Genomic DNA, 17,486 nt, shown 5'->3' on the forward strand with positions numbered 1-17,486 from the left:
CGCCGTGAGATTCTCCGCGACCTATTGGCCTGAATGTACAGGAATTCAATGAATTCTGGTTTTTGTGACAAGTTTATGAAACGTACTTAAAAAAAATATAGATCACTACATTTGATTATCGTTTTCTCAGTTTGATGTCATAAATAAGCATTAAGTATAGGAGTCTGTAATTGTCGGGAGTATTCGACATCACCCGGATTTGTATACATTGATTTATGACAGCACCAGCACTGATTATGCCTCGCCAATCCCTCGTCTTTCTATAATCTATAATATAGTAGCCTACTTTTAGCGGTAGACGGAAGTGAGAACTATGCTTTGATATGTATATAATTTTAGTGAAGAATTCAACAAAGTTACCTATCATCGACTGTTACTAGAGTTAAAAGCTCATGGTATGGGAGAATTCTGAACTAGTTATAGGGCGTAGATAAAGAGTGAAAACAATCGGTAAAAAATCTGGCCCACCAAAATGGGCCTCGCATAGTTCAGTATTCGGTCCAGTCAGTGACTGGTCCAGTGAATAAGTAATGTGTTAGTAAATTTGAAGATGATACCGAGTTCGACAGACTAATTGCAACCTATGAAGATATTACAGTTTCAAAGAACAGGGCTCAGGAAAGTCAGTTAGGATAGTATACTCAGACATTATGTTATTGCTGTGGCCCTCACGTGTTCATTGGCCAATTTTCAACTTGTTCAAGCTTGCAGAAAAGTGAGTCGGATTTGCACGTAAACGAACAACATCAAGAGACTGCAGATGACAGTTCGATACTTGGGTCTTGTGACGGCGGGATTTCTTCCATAATACTTCTACCACAACTACTACTACTGTTAACTATTACTATACTATATACTATTGCTCCTCCTATACTTTATACTACTACGACGACGATTGCTATTACTACTATGTCATTATATTATTGCTATAACTACTACTACTACTACTGTACTACTGCTACTTTTTTGTGTTGCCTGTAGTGCCGGTAGGCCTTCTTGAGAGGCCTTAAGGACGGCCCCAGGGAGTTAGTGGCGCAGGCTAATTTTAATTATAGTGGCTGCCGTGATGTATGACTTTTGCTTGGACCCAGGGTGCCCTATATGGTGCTCCTCTTGACAGAATTCGCTGAAGTTAAGGTTGATTGTAGGTCCCGGCAGTGTATGGGTCATCTTCCACCACTCAGCGATGACTTGAAAATCCAGCGTGTTTCGGTGGGTCTCGAACTTAGGGCCGCTTTCACAGTCGTTTTGTTTGTTTTGATCGTTACCAATGGCAACGATCGCCGCTTTAGAATTTCCACTTAAAACTGGCCGATGGGGTAGTGGCGGCTGTGGAGTTAGCCTAGCCCCGCACCTTACCACACACTCTCAACACCTCTCGCTTCCTCTGCAGCTGCCACTACCCCATAGCCAGTTTCACGTGGAAAACTATAGCGTCGATCGGCGCCATTGGTAGCGATCAAAACAAACAAAACGACTGTGAAAGCGGCCCTTTGTCCACGCTAGGTCCTCGGGCTCACCACGCCCGCACGTTAACCACTCGGCCACCTCCTCCTTCTCCTCCTCCTCCTCCTCCTACTACTACTACTACTATTACTATTACTACTACTACTACTACTCTACTACTACTACTACTACTACTACTACTAATAATAATAATAATAATAATAATAATAATAATAATAATAATGCTACTTCCACTACTACTGCTACAAAGTTCCAGTCAGCGGTCTACACGATATCCTTCATTAGATCATATATTGTAAGACTTCTTTGTACTTCCTTAGCCATTATTTGGTCACAACGTTTACGTAATAAACATCAGCCTGAGGCAAATATACCCTCTGTACCCCTTCACCCTGCTGTCGTGCCTGGGACGTCTATCTATTATTTGCATGTAATAAGTGGCGGTAAGGAAGAGCGATTGTAAGAAATATTACAGCAAGCCATTTTTTTCTATCGAGGTGAAAATGGATTTGTCCGTATAGAGTTGCCTTTTTCCTCCGAAAGTTTGCTTCTTGCTGATTTAATGAATATATTATGTATGAATGACATCATTGTTTTTCTTTTTTATTATTACCAGGTAACGTGAATATAAATTTATTTATGAACTAAAGTTTATCCTTCCGATATATGTAATGTCAATTAATTAGAAATGATAACGAGTAAAGAGTGAAGTAACGTGCTGAGGTCGCGACTTAACATCAGTCATCCACGTCAGCAAGATAAGCTATTTGCTCGGATACACACTATTTCGTATGTATTTTTCACGCATTATAGGGCATGGGACAGCAATGTCCATAACTAGTGTTATATTCATTAGTGTCAAAAATACTTTAATGTGTAGTTTTATCTGACGTATCCTGATCTACAGAGGGAATTCACAGTGCTATAACTCATGCACTCGTGTTTTCATCTTGGTTATTTGAGTAGACTCTAGACTTGAGAAAGAAAAAGTTGATCATTACATGTTTTTCTTCAGTTTATCGCAATCTATTTCAATCTGCGTTAAAATGTGAAAAAGTTATATATGAAGTAGCAGGAATCAAAACACATCCTTGTGTTGCTGATTTGGTTGACTAATATGAACCAATGGAGAATTACCAGAACATTATACTTTATAATCTCTTTACTTGTTATCATTTTTTGTTGACAATATCTATATCGAAGGGGAAAACCGGAATAAGTAAATAAGTATTGATTCTCATTACCTGCATGGTATTTGTTTCATTTATAATAATACTAACATTTATTCAACATTTATTCAACCAATCAGCTCCCAGTAACTTTTCCGCGGAAAAATAGCACCTCTGTGGCAATTCCATTTTATCTTTGATGAAAAAATAGACTATGTATATAAAAAACATCAATGCTAAAGAGGAGAGGTAACAGTCGTCTATGTTAATGTAAACTCCTTTATGTTAGCTACCAACTCCTACGTTTCTTTTGGTAGCCCTAGCTGCTAGGCTAACAAATGTTAGACAAAACCACGTCACAACAAGTTAAGAATAGGCCAATGAGCGAACGAGACCATCACCAGTCCACCAGTCCCGCCCTATAGAAGATTTTCCGTTGTGTTAAGAAACAGAGAAGTGAAACAGGCTGACAGTCAGGTGATGAGTGTCAATACGGTAGATACCTTCAAGAAGAGGGTACATAGTTTCAATGAACGAAAAGATAATTGGTAAAAGATAAAGTTATAGGTCAACAGAGTTCCACTAAGTAGGCTTTCAGGCCTCTTGCAGACTCCTGGCGTTTCGTTATTATGTTTTCTCTCTCTCTCTCTCTCTCTCTCTCTCTCTCTCTCTCTCTCTCTCTCTCTCTCTCTCTCTCTCTCTCTCTCTCTCTCACACACACACACACACACACACACACACACACACACAAGCACACATATATACTGACAAAAAAATACATTACTTATTAGTCGGGTTGAAGCCAAAGGATTCACAGACACACGTGCCGCTCCAGCTTTTGTGGAGTCTCACGCAAGCCTCGTTCTGTTGCTCCAAGTGGCTATGACGTGGGAGACACGCTGAGTTCTTTGTGTTCGATTTTTCGGATAAATAAGTTTGCTATTTCAGTGTTATGTTATAACGTCATTCTTTGATTAATATGGAGGAAATAATCCTTGAGCCACAACGGCTATCGAACACACCTTCAATACCTATCTGTAATAACAATTATACCTATACTATGTTATAAAAAAACATTTAGTGAAAGTAGTGTACTGAACACGAACGAAGTATATTGGATATAAAATGAGAAGCGGATAAACCTTCCACTCCTCGGAGCTCGTATAGCATATATCTTAGGGAAAGCTGTGTTCTATGAATAGATATTGCAACATGAAAAACTAACGGGATGCATAGCGAAAGTATATGAACAATACCATTGTTTTGAAATAGGCATATTGGACTTTCATGTTTATAACATATAGTCATTGATCTAGAAACGCGGAAGAACCGTAAAGCTGTCAAGCAAAGCAGCGGAAGTATTGCAGCGTTCTGGTTGATCTTAAGATGTTCATCCACACCATCAGAGAGAGAGAGAGAGAGAGATTATATATATATATATATATATATATATATATATATATATATATATATATATATATATATATGTGTGTGTGTGTGTGTGTGTGTGTGTGTGTGTGTGTGTTTGTCGCACGTGTCAAATTCTTAAATCATGCTTCCAGTGTGAGGAGGGATGTGGTCATGGTGTCGTTGGAGAAAGGGAGCCTGAGGGGGGAGCGCTGCACGAGTCATCAGCACCGCCTGGGCGAGGGACGAGGTAACGACATTGTGGGCGGTGTTTTCGTGGGGGAGGGGAGGGTGTCGGCAAATCCCCAGGTGGGCCGCCAAGAGGATAAAAAGTGGAGCGATAACCCAGTAAAAGCGGTGTGGTTGGAGGCGAGCTAACCATCCTTTCTCCCTCGCAAGTCCTGCACCGGCTACTCGGGCGGTGCAAGGTATCACTGTCTGAGCCATCTTGACTTCTGGGTGTGTGATCCCCCATAAATTATTCAGAGATCGGGGCCCAATCCACCGAGCCGTCAGCCAAGGTGTCGCCTTCCACACTTACGCGCCGACTACACTTGTAACAGCGTGAAATTAACTTTGCCGCTCAGCCAATCAACGATAGTATGATACCGCGACACTCAAGTTCTTTAGCCAACCAGCGGACGGGACAGGCACCCGAGCCACGCCTCCTCTTGCCGGGCGGCCAATGGAGGGTTGTATCCAGCTAGCTGATCGAAGCCATTAGTCTTGTGGGCGGGGAAATGGCGGGCCCACTTGAGACACTCAAATGCTCGCTTTTTCTCTGACTCTATCGTCACTCGGCGTTCGGCACCGAAGCAATAAGCGCACTTTTCACCTGCTCCTCACCTGTCTGGCGCCGCTTGCTCCAAGTGTCCTAATTTGTGCTTATGTCCCACGCCCGCTACACAGAAACTCAAAGTGACTGATAGTGATCAATTGTTTGCCTACTTTGTCGAACTTTTTAAAGCGTACTTTGGCCTTGTCTGAGCCACGTCTGTGAGTATTAGCGGCGCGGGAGGAGCGTGGCGGCGCGCGGGAACACGTGGAGCCCCGCTATGAGGTGACCTGGACGGCCGGAGCCCACGCAACCCTAGCCGCCCACCACCATGTCTTACGAGGTGGCCAGCGTCATCACCCGCGGCAGCCCCGCCTTGGCCCACAGCAGGTCACCATCACCCCTGGGTAGGCGCTCTCCAGCATCAGCCGTGGGCAGCCTAGGAGATGGCCTAAGAATATCAGGTTCCCCCGAAGTCTCCAGCACCAGTCCCGCCCCTCCTCGCGGCTCAGACAGCGGGGCCAGTTCACCAAAGACTTCCTCACCACCCTCGCACAAATCGTTCAGTATTTCCAGTATCCTGAGCCGTGACGACCCGAAGAAGGATGCCGCCTGCGAGTCTCCGTTCCCCTTCACGCACCAGCATGACGCTCTCGCCGCTAGGTACGTGATCCTAAATACTTGATGTGGCCCCGGCCCTCAACTAATGCATGCCGCCAACTCTCCTGCCTTGTTAAATGTCACACAAGAAAATCACTGATTTAAATATACCCGTTTGATAGTAATGCATGTTTATATATTAGCAAATAATTATGGCTGAAACTACAAATTTTCACCGCAGTTTCACATTTGCAATCCCGTGCGGATACGGATCCCTCACGTTGCCTGATAATGAATCAAAATTATGGTTCTTACATCGTTTACGCTGACAAAAAAAATAAAGCCTTTCGCCGTATATTTATGGACGAATATTCTTTTTGTTTTCCTTAAATTTAATGCGTTGTTACTTTACCCGCATTCATATTCGTTTATACCATAGTATTATCTTGGTCAAGATCACATAAAAGGCAACCAGCACTTCTTCAGTAGTCGGAAACATTTTTTCATCAATTAGAATGACCACTTTACTTTTCGTGTTTATATATATATATATATATATATATATATATATATATATATATATATATATATATATATATATATATATATATATATTAAATACTGATTTAATCGGCGCCTCCATCCTGCAGAGGCTCCTCATTGTTGATCCGCGGGCATCCGTAGTTTGTGTGGCTTGGACGGCGCACAACCCATACACAGCTGTTCGGTAATCTCTCCGGGAGGCAGTGTTTCGATCACGGGAGAGTCTGAGAACACTGAATATGTGTCGCAAAGAAAACGAAGATGAGCGCCAAGGCTACAAACAACTTGACGAACAATGTTATTTTTTATGCCAGAAATGACCTCAAAAGCACAAGTATAACTTAACATTTTTCGCCTCCCATGCGGCCCCTTGATCTGGTGACCACGACGCTCCACTCATCGGAGATGGAATTAATATGCCGTAATGCACTCCTTGTGATGAGACCGTCGGCGACGCACGACAGGAGTGTACTTATCATTCTTCCCGACAAGCCGGACACATTTATATTGGTTTGTTGGAAAATATATACTCATAAAAAATCGACATGCGGTCAACCGTCTACATTTTTCCGATGAGCAATATAACGAACGCTGAGATGTCGCCGACTTACCCAAAATATTATTACATAATAATAGGGCTAATACAATCTAGTAAGCAGGAATAGCTTTGTGTTTTTAATAACTAAAATGTTAGTCACCATCCACAGCTAAGGACCTCTCGTGGCAAGAGCGCTATGTGACTATGTCTGTCAGTCCCTGTACCGGGAGTCCTCCATGACATTTGAATTAAACAATTTTCATGTGGTCGACGAAACAGCAAGACGGAGGAGGGATGTTTCTATGCCTCTCTAAACAGTTTTATGTGTACTACAGCGGGGAACGCGACATGATAGATGTGTCGGCTCCTGCAGCCTCGTCAGGACCAAAAGTCCTCAACAACCTTTAGATTACTGTCTTTATATTCAAGTGTTCTTCGGAACCACGAGGGGTGAGGGGTGCTCTTGTGCCTCTCAACGGCACGAGGGTCTGTTTGCCTGTCTGTCCCTGCATCCTTACTAAGATAGTCCTTTGGATTGTATAAGAAACATTTCATAAGTTCTATATAAACTTCCATCTTCTGCCGGTAATGTTCGGCTGCGCCAGGGGGTCAGAACATCATTCAATAGCACCTTCGTTGTAGTGCAAACCAGCTTTCAGTTAGGCTGGCGAACGATCTCTATTACGCACAGCTCCTTTCAGCGGCCACCTTCCAACGCTGACCTGAGTGGAGCGGCCACTCTCGTACAGCGCTGACCTCCTTTGTGCGAACATGTGCTGCAGCTAACTTTTATGTCACCGCCGGGGTACAACGGGCGCTCGTCTATAGGCGCTATCATCTGTATTGCGGAAAACTCAGACGAGACTCGGCGTGGGCTAGGGGCACCGGGAGGCGTGGAACGGCGGTCTGCTGTCTGTGCATCCCACCAGTGACGAGGGACTAGGGACCTCAGTTGAGTTTGTAATTCATATTCCCATCCACAGCGGTATAATATAATGAATTTAATCTCTCTCTCTCTCTCTCTCTCTCTCTCTCTCTCTCTCTCTCTCTCTCTCTCTTGCTATAGGGTTAAGTGAGTTTCGTCCTCCACTTGGCTATAGAGATAAAAGAAGCTCAGCGGTAATTGCGTACACCAACCCGGCCAAGTGCAGCGCGTGTTTGCCAGTGAGTATCCAGGTAAAACTAACAGCAGGCGTCCCATAGCTACATGATTATTCTCGCTGCACAATAGTTACTAACGCTCTTCCTTGTTGACCTCTCCGTGTTAATGTGTTGCCTTTCAATAATTAGGAAAATATATATTAGGAGGATTCCCATAGCTAAGTATAAGTATTCTCGTCACAGGTATAAAAAATTACAGTTGACGTTTTCCTTCTTTCATCTCGCCGAGTTTGTCTTCGCTGGCCGTAGTTGCCTCGGCGGTGCTAAGGCCCCCGCGAGCGGAAGTCAGGAAAGAAAAATTCAGCCGGCGAAAAGTATTACCTTACTCCCGCCGCAGGATCGTTTGCCCACGATTATGAACAGACGCGGAGTAATACAGTAACCTATATGTTTGATAAAGTGACGGTAACGTTAGCCATGGCTGTCTAGCGGGGGATTACTGCAGACAAGACGTGTTGGGGCTACAGACACCGGGGCCTTGTGAGCGCCTGGCAAACAGTGTAAGAAATTTTCAATAACGCAGAGAAGTGTCAGCCACCTGCCTCTTTAGAAAACGACATTCATTGTAGCATTTACTGCATACGGATAGTAGGCATCTTTTTTTTTCCGTATCGTATACGACAACAGGAAGTCAATTAATTTCAGTATTGGAAAAAAAATATTTGGCGGGTGTTCTCCATTCCACAGGATATTTCGATATGTATATATGCCTGTGTGTGTATGAGGGGTGATAACACTGGCGACTTAATAAGAAAGTTCGACTATCTTAAGGCCAACATCGTGTAGAACACATGGGCAATGCTTTTAAGGTTGCTAGTCTATTTTGGAGGCAAAGTACAGAGCTACAAAACGAAGATGGGTGCAAGGAGAGGAGAGGAAATGGTCGGAAAGGAGCTTTAATATTATTTGAAATTCATATATTGATATAAGGAATGTACACTCGAGCAGAGACTATGAAGATGGAACGGAAACGGGAGCAGTGACAGGTGAGAGGATGGCTTGCGTAGCTCGGTGGCCCTGAGGAGAGACAGATATAGAGGGAGTCTAAAGAGCGTCGCGGAAAATAATATTTACCAGCATAAAAGGAAGTTCCAGACTCGAACTTTTGCTCGAAATATGACTGACATATTGTTGAGAGCTGGGAGATAACTGATGCATAGATAAGACGGATTTCGATTGCTGTGGAAGCAACACATGTGCATTACCTCGGCATGAAAAGTTATCCTTCCTAAGTGCCTCCGTGGAGCAGTGGTTAACGTGCTTAGTCACGAATCAGAGGGCCTGGGTTCGAATCCCGGCCCGGTGCAACTCACCCAGCCGTACATCCTCCCGTTCGGGATGATCGATAAATGGGAACCTGGGGAAACCTGGGGAAGGTAAACTCTGGCAACCCGGATGTCATATCGGCCCGTGTCCCGGGGTAATAGGTTCTTTCCATCACAGGCTCAAAGTAACAGTGCCAGGGAGATAAGCACCGCAGCCACGCGCAGCTAAAGCGTCTGCACCCACTTTACCTTTACCTTTCATATGGCATACGACACGGAAACGGGAAGGGGAGCTGAAGGTGTGGCAGAAGAGGTCTCCCGTAGTGTTAGGTTGGCTTGAGAGATAAGTGATCTATGTTGGATTTGGTTTAAGATGGGTTAGATGAACTGAGATTAGGTAATGCTAGGTTTGGTTAGATAAGGATAGGTTGGGATTGCTTAGATTGTTAGGTAAAGTTAGGTGAAATAGGGGTCTCTTTGTTCCTGTTTGAGAAGGAGTCAGGAAAAGAAGCTCAGGTCGTTGCGGAAGGAGCCTCGCGTTAGGTTGTATATATATATATATATATATATATATATATATATATATATATATATATATATATATATATATATATATATATATATATATGAATGGATGTAAGTGTGCAGTGCATGTCGCCCGGGCGACGAAAAGTGTATAAGTCTTCTCCCCCTCCCCTTGAAGCATGGATGGAGGCAAGAAGGGAAGGGAAGCTATAGCAATCTGTAATGAAAGAGGCTTCGTGTAGGGTGGCTACTTGGGGGAGTGTCGTCCCGCCTCCGGGAAGTCAGAATAGGTTGTTACCAGGTGCTTTCTCCCCCAACCAAACCCTCAAGCAGCCTCCCGCAACTTTCCACTCCTCACTAATTAATGGTCATTATGACAATGTAGTTCATTACTAATTAAGCGCTCACGGCCACAGCCTCGCTAAGCACCAAAGATCCTATAATTATAACAGATAAATAATAATTATCGTGAGGCCGGCTGTAGACCCCTAATTGCCCACTACGATTTAAAACAGTTCAGTTTTTAAAAACATATTTGTGGTCCACCTGGAAATCTTTGCATAATTGGCAGGATAAATGAGGCTCACAAATTTATATATATGTATTTTTTACCGTTAGAGATAAATAAACATTTTTATGCAGAATTACCAGTGCCGGTTTGGTAAAAGTATTTAATATAGTAACTCCGCTATAATTCATTTAGTAATGACTTGATCCAGTAAATATATTTCAAACAACAACGTTAATTTATTTTTTATCTGTTGGCTTCCGCGGCGAGGACTTGAGGGTGGGCGCCAAGGGTGCCGGCACGGGCCCGCGGCGCCGCGTTTCCCCGCCGTGGCGCTGTGGCTCCGGACACACACACACACACACACACACACACACACGATCCTGCATCGGCACACACAACAAATCATCACACAAGTCACCGACTAAGAAATTGATCCTGCAATTTACAAGTCTCGGTTCTTCATTTTTTTGCAATAAACGTTATCGTATAATCTTGGGTCACTGATATGCATGCCTGGGTCGGCGGGGACGTAACTGACCACATTAAGAGCAAACGCTAATGTAGCTGAAAAATGAGGAGGGTGACAGGTACCACGGCATCCAGCCAGTGATGGAATCGAGGCACAGACCGCAGAGTGGAAAGAAACAAAGAAATGGAAAAAAAATGAATTCAGCCGGGAAATGTTTTTTGCGGGACAGATCGGCTCCGTCACTACACTAATGGCGCTGTGTGTGGTGATGCGGCACCCGTAAAGTGTTACCATTTGCGTACCGTAAAGCGAAGTGCACATCCCACCAAGTATATAATTCGATGTAAGCAATTTACTGAATAAACCATGTTATACCTCATGCCAGGCACTCGCGTACTTTTTTTTTCATTTGATTATTCGTCAGGGCCGCTTCGAATAATAGCGATGATGAAGATCGTGTTGTGCCCGGGGAAAAGCCCCTGGGGTGCCGGAGTGTGCCACCAAGCCTCCCTGGTGGACCGGGGCGGGGCGGGTGGTTTGCGTTGGTTTGTCCCCATAAGTGATGGGGCGGAGAGACTTCCTGTTGCTGTATTGGGATTTGAATGTGTCTGGCATCGAGCACCGTATATCAGGACATAGTGTTCCAAATGAGATACACATTATGATAAACTCAAAGAGGCATTTATGAAAACAACTTGCAGCACACATTAAAACTCAAATTAACTTGGAATTGTAATGTTGACGTTCAGTTACGATAAGTCGCTTTGCCAACAGCACAACAGCAGAAATACCAGACAAACCACATACAAAAAGTGCTGGCTGTCCCCAAACCCAGCTTGCGGTACATCAAAGTGCAGTAAAAGCGGTGAGCACGATGACCCCCGGGGCTGGTGCACTAAAGTAACGGCGGTGATTCACTAGCTTTCTCGCAAACGAAATATTGTGCGTCAGCAGCGTCTGGTTCACGGAATTTGATCCTGGTCTCTGGTTTTGCCTGTCCGCTTTGGCCCATTACTGAGAGCAGCAGGAGTACCGGCCGTCCCGCGCACCTGGGCGAAATGTGTCCATGGCAGATACGAAAATAAACACAGAGTAAAGAAACAGTTTGATGAAAAAGGAAAGGTTACTGATTTTTGTGCATTTATGTAACTCCTACTTTTACTAGCTCATCGATACTAGAATAGGTGGCTAAGTGTGTAAGTAAATAGAAAGCTACAAAAGGAGTTTTATGTGTATACAGAGAGAGAGAAAAAAAAAACATACTTGAAGGATGTCTTTGGGTTGATGCCTTTGGTACTTATAATAGTGCCTTCGCATGATCATGGAGTACCGCTAGATTGACTTCGTGTAGAACTAGCGACTGCTTTATGAAACTGAATCGAGGCCTGTAACAAGCTTAGACCTTGAACGCCAACTCGGGTTATATGAGCTCATTGCACGCTTAACGGACATCGTTCTTGCTCATATATATATATATATATATATATATATATATATATATATATATATATATATATATATATATATATATATATATATATATATATATATATATATATATATATGGTTGTTTCTTTACGAGGCTGTAAGGCACAAATATAAAGATATCATGTAACTCATGGATGAGACAAGTTGATGGATCGCTGGAGGGACTCGAGATAGGAAGGAAGGATATAGGGAGGCTCGCTCGGGGGACCGTCGGAACTGGAGGCGGCGGATGAGTGAAGCCACATGCCTCCTGGCGTGTGCTCCCCCTTACTTAGTAAATATGCAAATTTTGTTCGATATATCGGCACTTAAATATTGTTTAAAATCCAATTAATAAGTGGATCACCGTTAATCTTTCCGTCTACACTGCAGTAATTGACCAAAATACTTCTTTTATGAACTGGTCCTTTATCACGAAAAGGGGTGGGGCTCAGCAAATAAAATTACATCTGTTGGGCCTCTGAAAGGCAGCTGTGAAGGGATGGGGTTTACGGGTCTGAAAGATGGTGCAGGTGAGGAGCACCGGAGTTTATGCGTCGGAAAAGTGGATGCAGGTTAGTGGATGGGTTTATGGTGAGGTTTATGCGTCCGAATGATAGACTAGTGAAAGTTGTCCATCATATTGACCATAGACATGCCACAATAAGCTGTTGCGTGATTTATGCGTTATATTACTGCGTTTTGTAAGGAATGTTCGCCAACTCATAGAGACTATTGCAATAAGTCCACATATCAGAAAATAAGCTGTGGGACATTCACTGAGTGAGATACAAACGCGCTGTTGTTAAAATAGAAGATAAGAAAATAACTAAACTAATTTTGTTTTATGCATAACTCAATTTATCATGAAAAAATTATTTTCTTCTTAGGAATACTATAGTCGGTTCCACGACAACTGGCATAGATTTTCCTTCAGGGGTGGACTCGCAGACTTGGTATCATTGCATGGGTGATGGTACTGCGCGCTCATTGGCCAATTCATAATCTGATGCGCATAAAATTGGCTTTGTATTTCTACCAAAACCCTTTGTGAGCTATAAGGTAACAGATTGCACCGATAAAAACTAATGCAATAATATATTTATTGATAAGTATGTGCCTTTTGAACTATTATAAATTAATCTGAAACGACATCCATAACAAAACTAAGTCAGAACTGCACGTAAACGGACAATGTCCAGCGACTGAAGCGCCTGTTGGTTTTTGGTATTTTCGTTGGGGTTGATGCTAGACTTTTTTACTACTTTTTACAACTACTCAGCGCTAGGCTACAGTCTAATTAACTCATTTATTGTAAGACTTCTTGGTATATTTTCAGGCCTGACTTAGTACTAACATAATGTGTAGTGATGCTACGGAGTCATAACGTAAACATTGCCCTAAGGCAAGAACCTTCTCATTTATTTCATCGTCCTATCATTATTCCTGAAATATGTTTCTAATATTTGTGGGTGAAAAACTAATAAATAGCCATAAGGAAGAGCGATTATATGAATAACTACATTTATATACCAAAAGTGTTGATTTTAAAAGGTAGCAGAGAGCGAGAGGTAGTAGGCTATGTCATGACAAACGAAATTGCCCCAGCTTAGATCTAGTAAACAACAGCCAATGAGCGGCGCGGAGACTGTCACTCAAGCAATGACGCCAAGTCCGCGAGTCCACCCCAGAAGGAAAATCTATGCCAGTTCTCGTGGAACCGACTATAGCAGGAATAATGCATACGTGTACATGCCACAATCCTGAGACATTGTGATACTGACTTGGCCCATCACCATCGCAACAAGATGGATGGAGAAGTGGGCGTACGGCAACCGTGTTGGGCTCACTAACTGGAACCCGGCATGAAGGTGCAGGTGTCCTTCTCATATATATATATATATATATATATATATATATATATATATATATATATATATATATATATATATATATATATATATATATATATATATATATATATATATATATATATATATATATATATATATATATATATATATATATATATATATATATTCTTTTTAACGGTATAGGAGGCAGGTGTATAGAAACTTAGGGAGGCGGTAGCCGAGTAGTCGGAGTGCGGGCGCGGCGTCCTGGAGGACCTGGGTTCGAGTCCTGCCCGCCGCTACAAAGCTGACAATTTTTAGTCATCGCCGAGTGGCCTAAGACAACACACCAGTCAACCCGAACTTTAGATTATCTCTAAAAGAGTATCAGATATGAGGTTACGGGGATAGCAGTAGCCAAGCAGGCCTTGCCTGTGCCAGAACGGGCTGGGTCGAGTACCATGCCCCTTCAGACAGCCTACCGGCGGTGGAACGTTAAAAACAGGCAGAATCATAAGAAAAATCCCTGAAAACACTGCCCCAACAAAAAAGTAGACTGAAATATACCGAGAAAAAAAAAATGTCCATAATTTTGGTTAGAGAGGTGTCTTGATGGGGTCCACGTGTCCAATAAATATGTCCGCGTCCCTCCATCGAATACCATCCTCTCCTCTAAATCCTCCCTCGGGTCAGCATCCTCGCATTTTGCTCCACCTCTGCTTGGTCGGCCGCTTCTTTGCCTACCCGGATTCCATCACTTTTCGAAATTAAAATATCACACTTTGTCATGTGGAAGCGTCTGGCAGTAGTATGTAGAATATGCTTTACACACAATGATTTTCTAAGAGCTTAGGCTTATAACGCCCTTCGAACAGGAAGAAGCGTGGTGTTAAGCCTATAAAATCCCCTAAATGTGCCGTCCGCGTGTATAGACACTTAGAGCTCGGTTCTTCAGTATAGGTTGCATCTACAAAATCGCGAAACTATACTCGTTGGGTCAACACCGCCCTGCACCATATAAAATTAAACACCAAACTGTCCAGGAGAGGTACATGGCAGCCAGTAATATTTCAAGCGACAAAATAGTTAGTTATCGAATTTCTCAAGTAAAACAAGCTCTGTGGCGCCACAGATCAGTGCAGTGACGTAAAACGTCTATGAGAATATTACGTCTTAGGATGCAGGCCACAACGCCCGCCAAATTCTCTGCACCCAAAAGCTAGGATGGGAGAAATGCAAGGATGAAAGGAGGTCGCCTATCCATTTCTCTATAATTTTGTATGTCGTGAACTGAATTAATTAATCTATATAATTCTCATGTATTCTGAGTTGTTTCGTGGTGCAACAAGGTTTTGTCTTTTCATCATTTGACGATTGCGTAAAACTATCTTTTATCACGTGTTTCTCAATATATAAAACACTTTTTTTCCTAAAAAGAAGACACTTGTCTTAATATATATGTCTATACTAGTTCTGCTGACATTGCCTGTGCTACTTCTGCTAATACTACTTTGGATTTGGAAGTAGCAGTAGTAGTTGTAGTAGCAGTATTATTATTATTATTATTATTATTATTATTATTAGTAGTAGTAGTAGTAGTAATGGTAGTAGTAGTAGTAGTAGTAGTATAGTAATAGTTACAGTAGAAGTAGTAGTAGTAATAGTAGTAGTAACAGTAGTAGTGGTAGTATAGTAGTAGTAACCGTAGAAGTAGTAGTAGTAATAGTAGTAGTAATAGTAGTAGTAGTAGTAGTAGTAGTAGTAGTAGTAGTAGTAGTAGTAGTAGTAGTAGTAGTAGTAGTAGTAGTAGTAATTCTTTTACGTCTGGCCCAAAGCCCATGCAGCTATGTGGAACTTTCTGATGGTCTGATGGCCGCTCGGCCAAGTATTTTATTTGTAGTGCCATTTTTACTTGCCTTATGCTGCCCCACCGAGCTCCACTTGTTCCTCTTGAGAGAGGTTCGCTAGAGTTCGGGTTGATAGGTGGCCATCAGGACAGCATATGGATTGTTTTCGGTCACGCGGCGATGACTTAAAATTGTCATTTTCTAGAACCGGGCGGAATTTGAACTCTGGTCTTCAGGACACCACGCCCGCACGCTGACTACTTAGCCACCACTTTCCCGAGTAGCAATAGAAACAGTAGTAGTAGTAGTAGTAGTAGTAGTAGTAGTAGTAGTAGTAGTAGTAGTAGCCGTATTATTATTAGTAGTAGAAGTAGTATTGTTACTATTTCATAAAGTGTTGATGTTATTATTATTATTATTATTATTATTATTATTATTATTATTATTATTATTATTATTATTATTATTATTGTTATTATTATTATCATTACTACTACTACTACTACTACTACTACTACTACTACTACTACTACTACTACTACTACTACTACTACTACTACTACTACTACTACTACTACTACTACTACTACTACTACTACTATTGTTATTATTATTATTATGATGATGATGATGATGATTATAATAATAATAATTATTATTATTATTATTATTATTATTATTATTATTATTATTATTATTATTATTATTATTATTATTATTATTATTATTATTATTATTATTATTATTATTATTATTATTATTGTTATTATTATTATCATCAATATTATTATTATAATTATTATTATTACAATCACTATTCTTCTTCTTCTTCTTCTTCTTCTTCTTCTTCTTCTTCTTATTATTATTATTAGTAGTAGTAGTAGTAGCAGTAGTAGTAGTAGTAGTAGTACTAGTATTATCATTATTATTATTATTTATATTATTGTTGTTGTCGTTGTTGTTGTTTGATTATATTCTTTATTCACATATCTGTCATTATCATTTGTTAATATTTGCAGTCTTAGTCATCATCATCATGATCATCATCATCATCACCACGAAAATCATTCCCAGCACCACCAGCACCGCTGCAACTATCGTCCTGCCTTCATGGTGTGATTCTCGCCTCCACAGACTAGGCCTGATGAGCCACATGTCCGCCCTGGCTGCCCGTCACCCCTTCCTCTCGCTGTACCCTGACCTGAGCGGGGTTAACCACACCTCACACATGACTCATTTGGGCACCATGGGCGTCCCCCTCACGGCCAAGGCCCCCTGGTACCCGCCCTGGGCCATCCCGCCTCTCGCAGCCCTCGCTTCCGCCAGAGAGAAAGAAGCAGGTGAGCATAATTATAAGAAAATATATAGACGAGTGAACAAAGGTATGTGTATGCGTATATGTGTGTGTGTGTGTGTGTGTGTGTGTGTGGCGCGCGCTAGTGTGTGTGTGTGTGTATTTCACCTCTTGGTCTGCTGCGGGTCTCTCTCGAGACAGCCAGCCGTTCCCCTGCGGAAGAGCACAGAGCTCATAGTACCGATCTTTGGGTAGGACTGAGACCACTCACACACAACACACCGCGACAACGAGGTCACAACTCCTTGCCTGACGTCGCCTACCTACTCACTGCTAGGTGAACAGGGGCTACACGTGAAAGAAGATAAACCCAACTTATCTTTACCCGGCCGGGGAATTGAACCCCGATCCTTCTGGTTGTGAGGCAGACGCTCTATCCACTGAGCTACCGGACCGTGTGTGTGTGTGTGTGTGTGTGTGTGTGTGTGTGTGTGTGTGTGTGTGTGTGAGATCGTAAAGAGTATGGCCTCATTTACAGTAAATGAAGACAAGGATTGAAGGCAAAAAACAAACTTGCTCCTCCTCCACTTTTTTT

The 17,486-nt window shown here is 42.2% G+C and overlaps 1 protein-coding gene across 1 annotated transcript in view; it reads left to right on the forward strand.

Moving 5' to 3' along the window:
- Positions 1–4,244: 4,244 nt before the first annotated feature.
- LOC126998954 (homeobox protein HMX3-like) overlaps positions 4,245–17,486 on the forward strand; it is an 18,328-nt gene continuing 5,086 nt past the window's right edge. The window contains exons 1-2 of the mRNA XM_050861247.1: positions 4,245–5,481; positions 16,732–16,937. Of these exons, the coding sequence (XP_050717204.1) occupies positions 5,150–5,481; positions 16,732–16,937 (538 nt within the window). The 5' untranslated portion in view covers positions 4,245–5,149. The remainder of the gene's footprint in view (positions 5,482–16,731; positions 16,938–17,486) is intronic.

This window comes from Eriocheir sinensis, chromosome 2 (assembly GCF_024679095.1).
Source record: "Eriocheir sinensis breed Jianghai 21 chromosome 2, ASM2467909v1, whole genome shotgun sequence".
NCBI lineage: Eukaryota > Metazoa > Arthropoda > Malacostraca > Decapoda > Varunidae > Eriocheir > Eriocheir sinensis.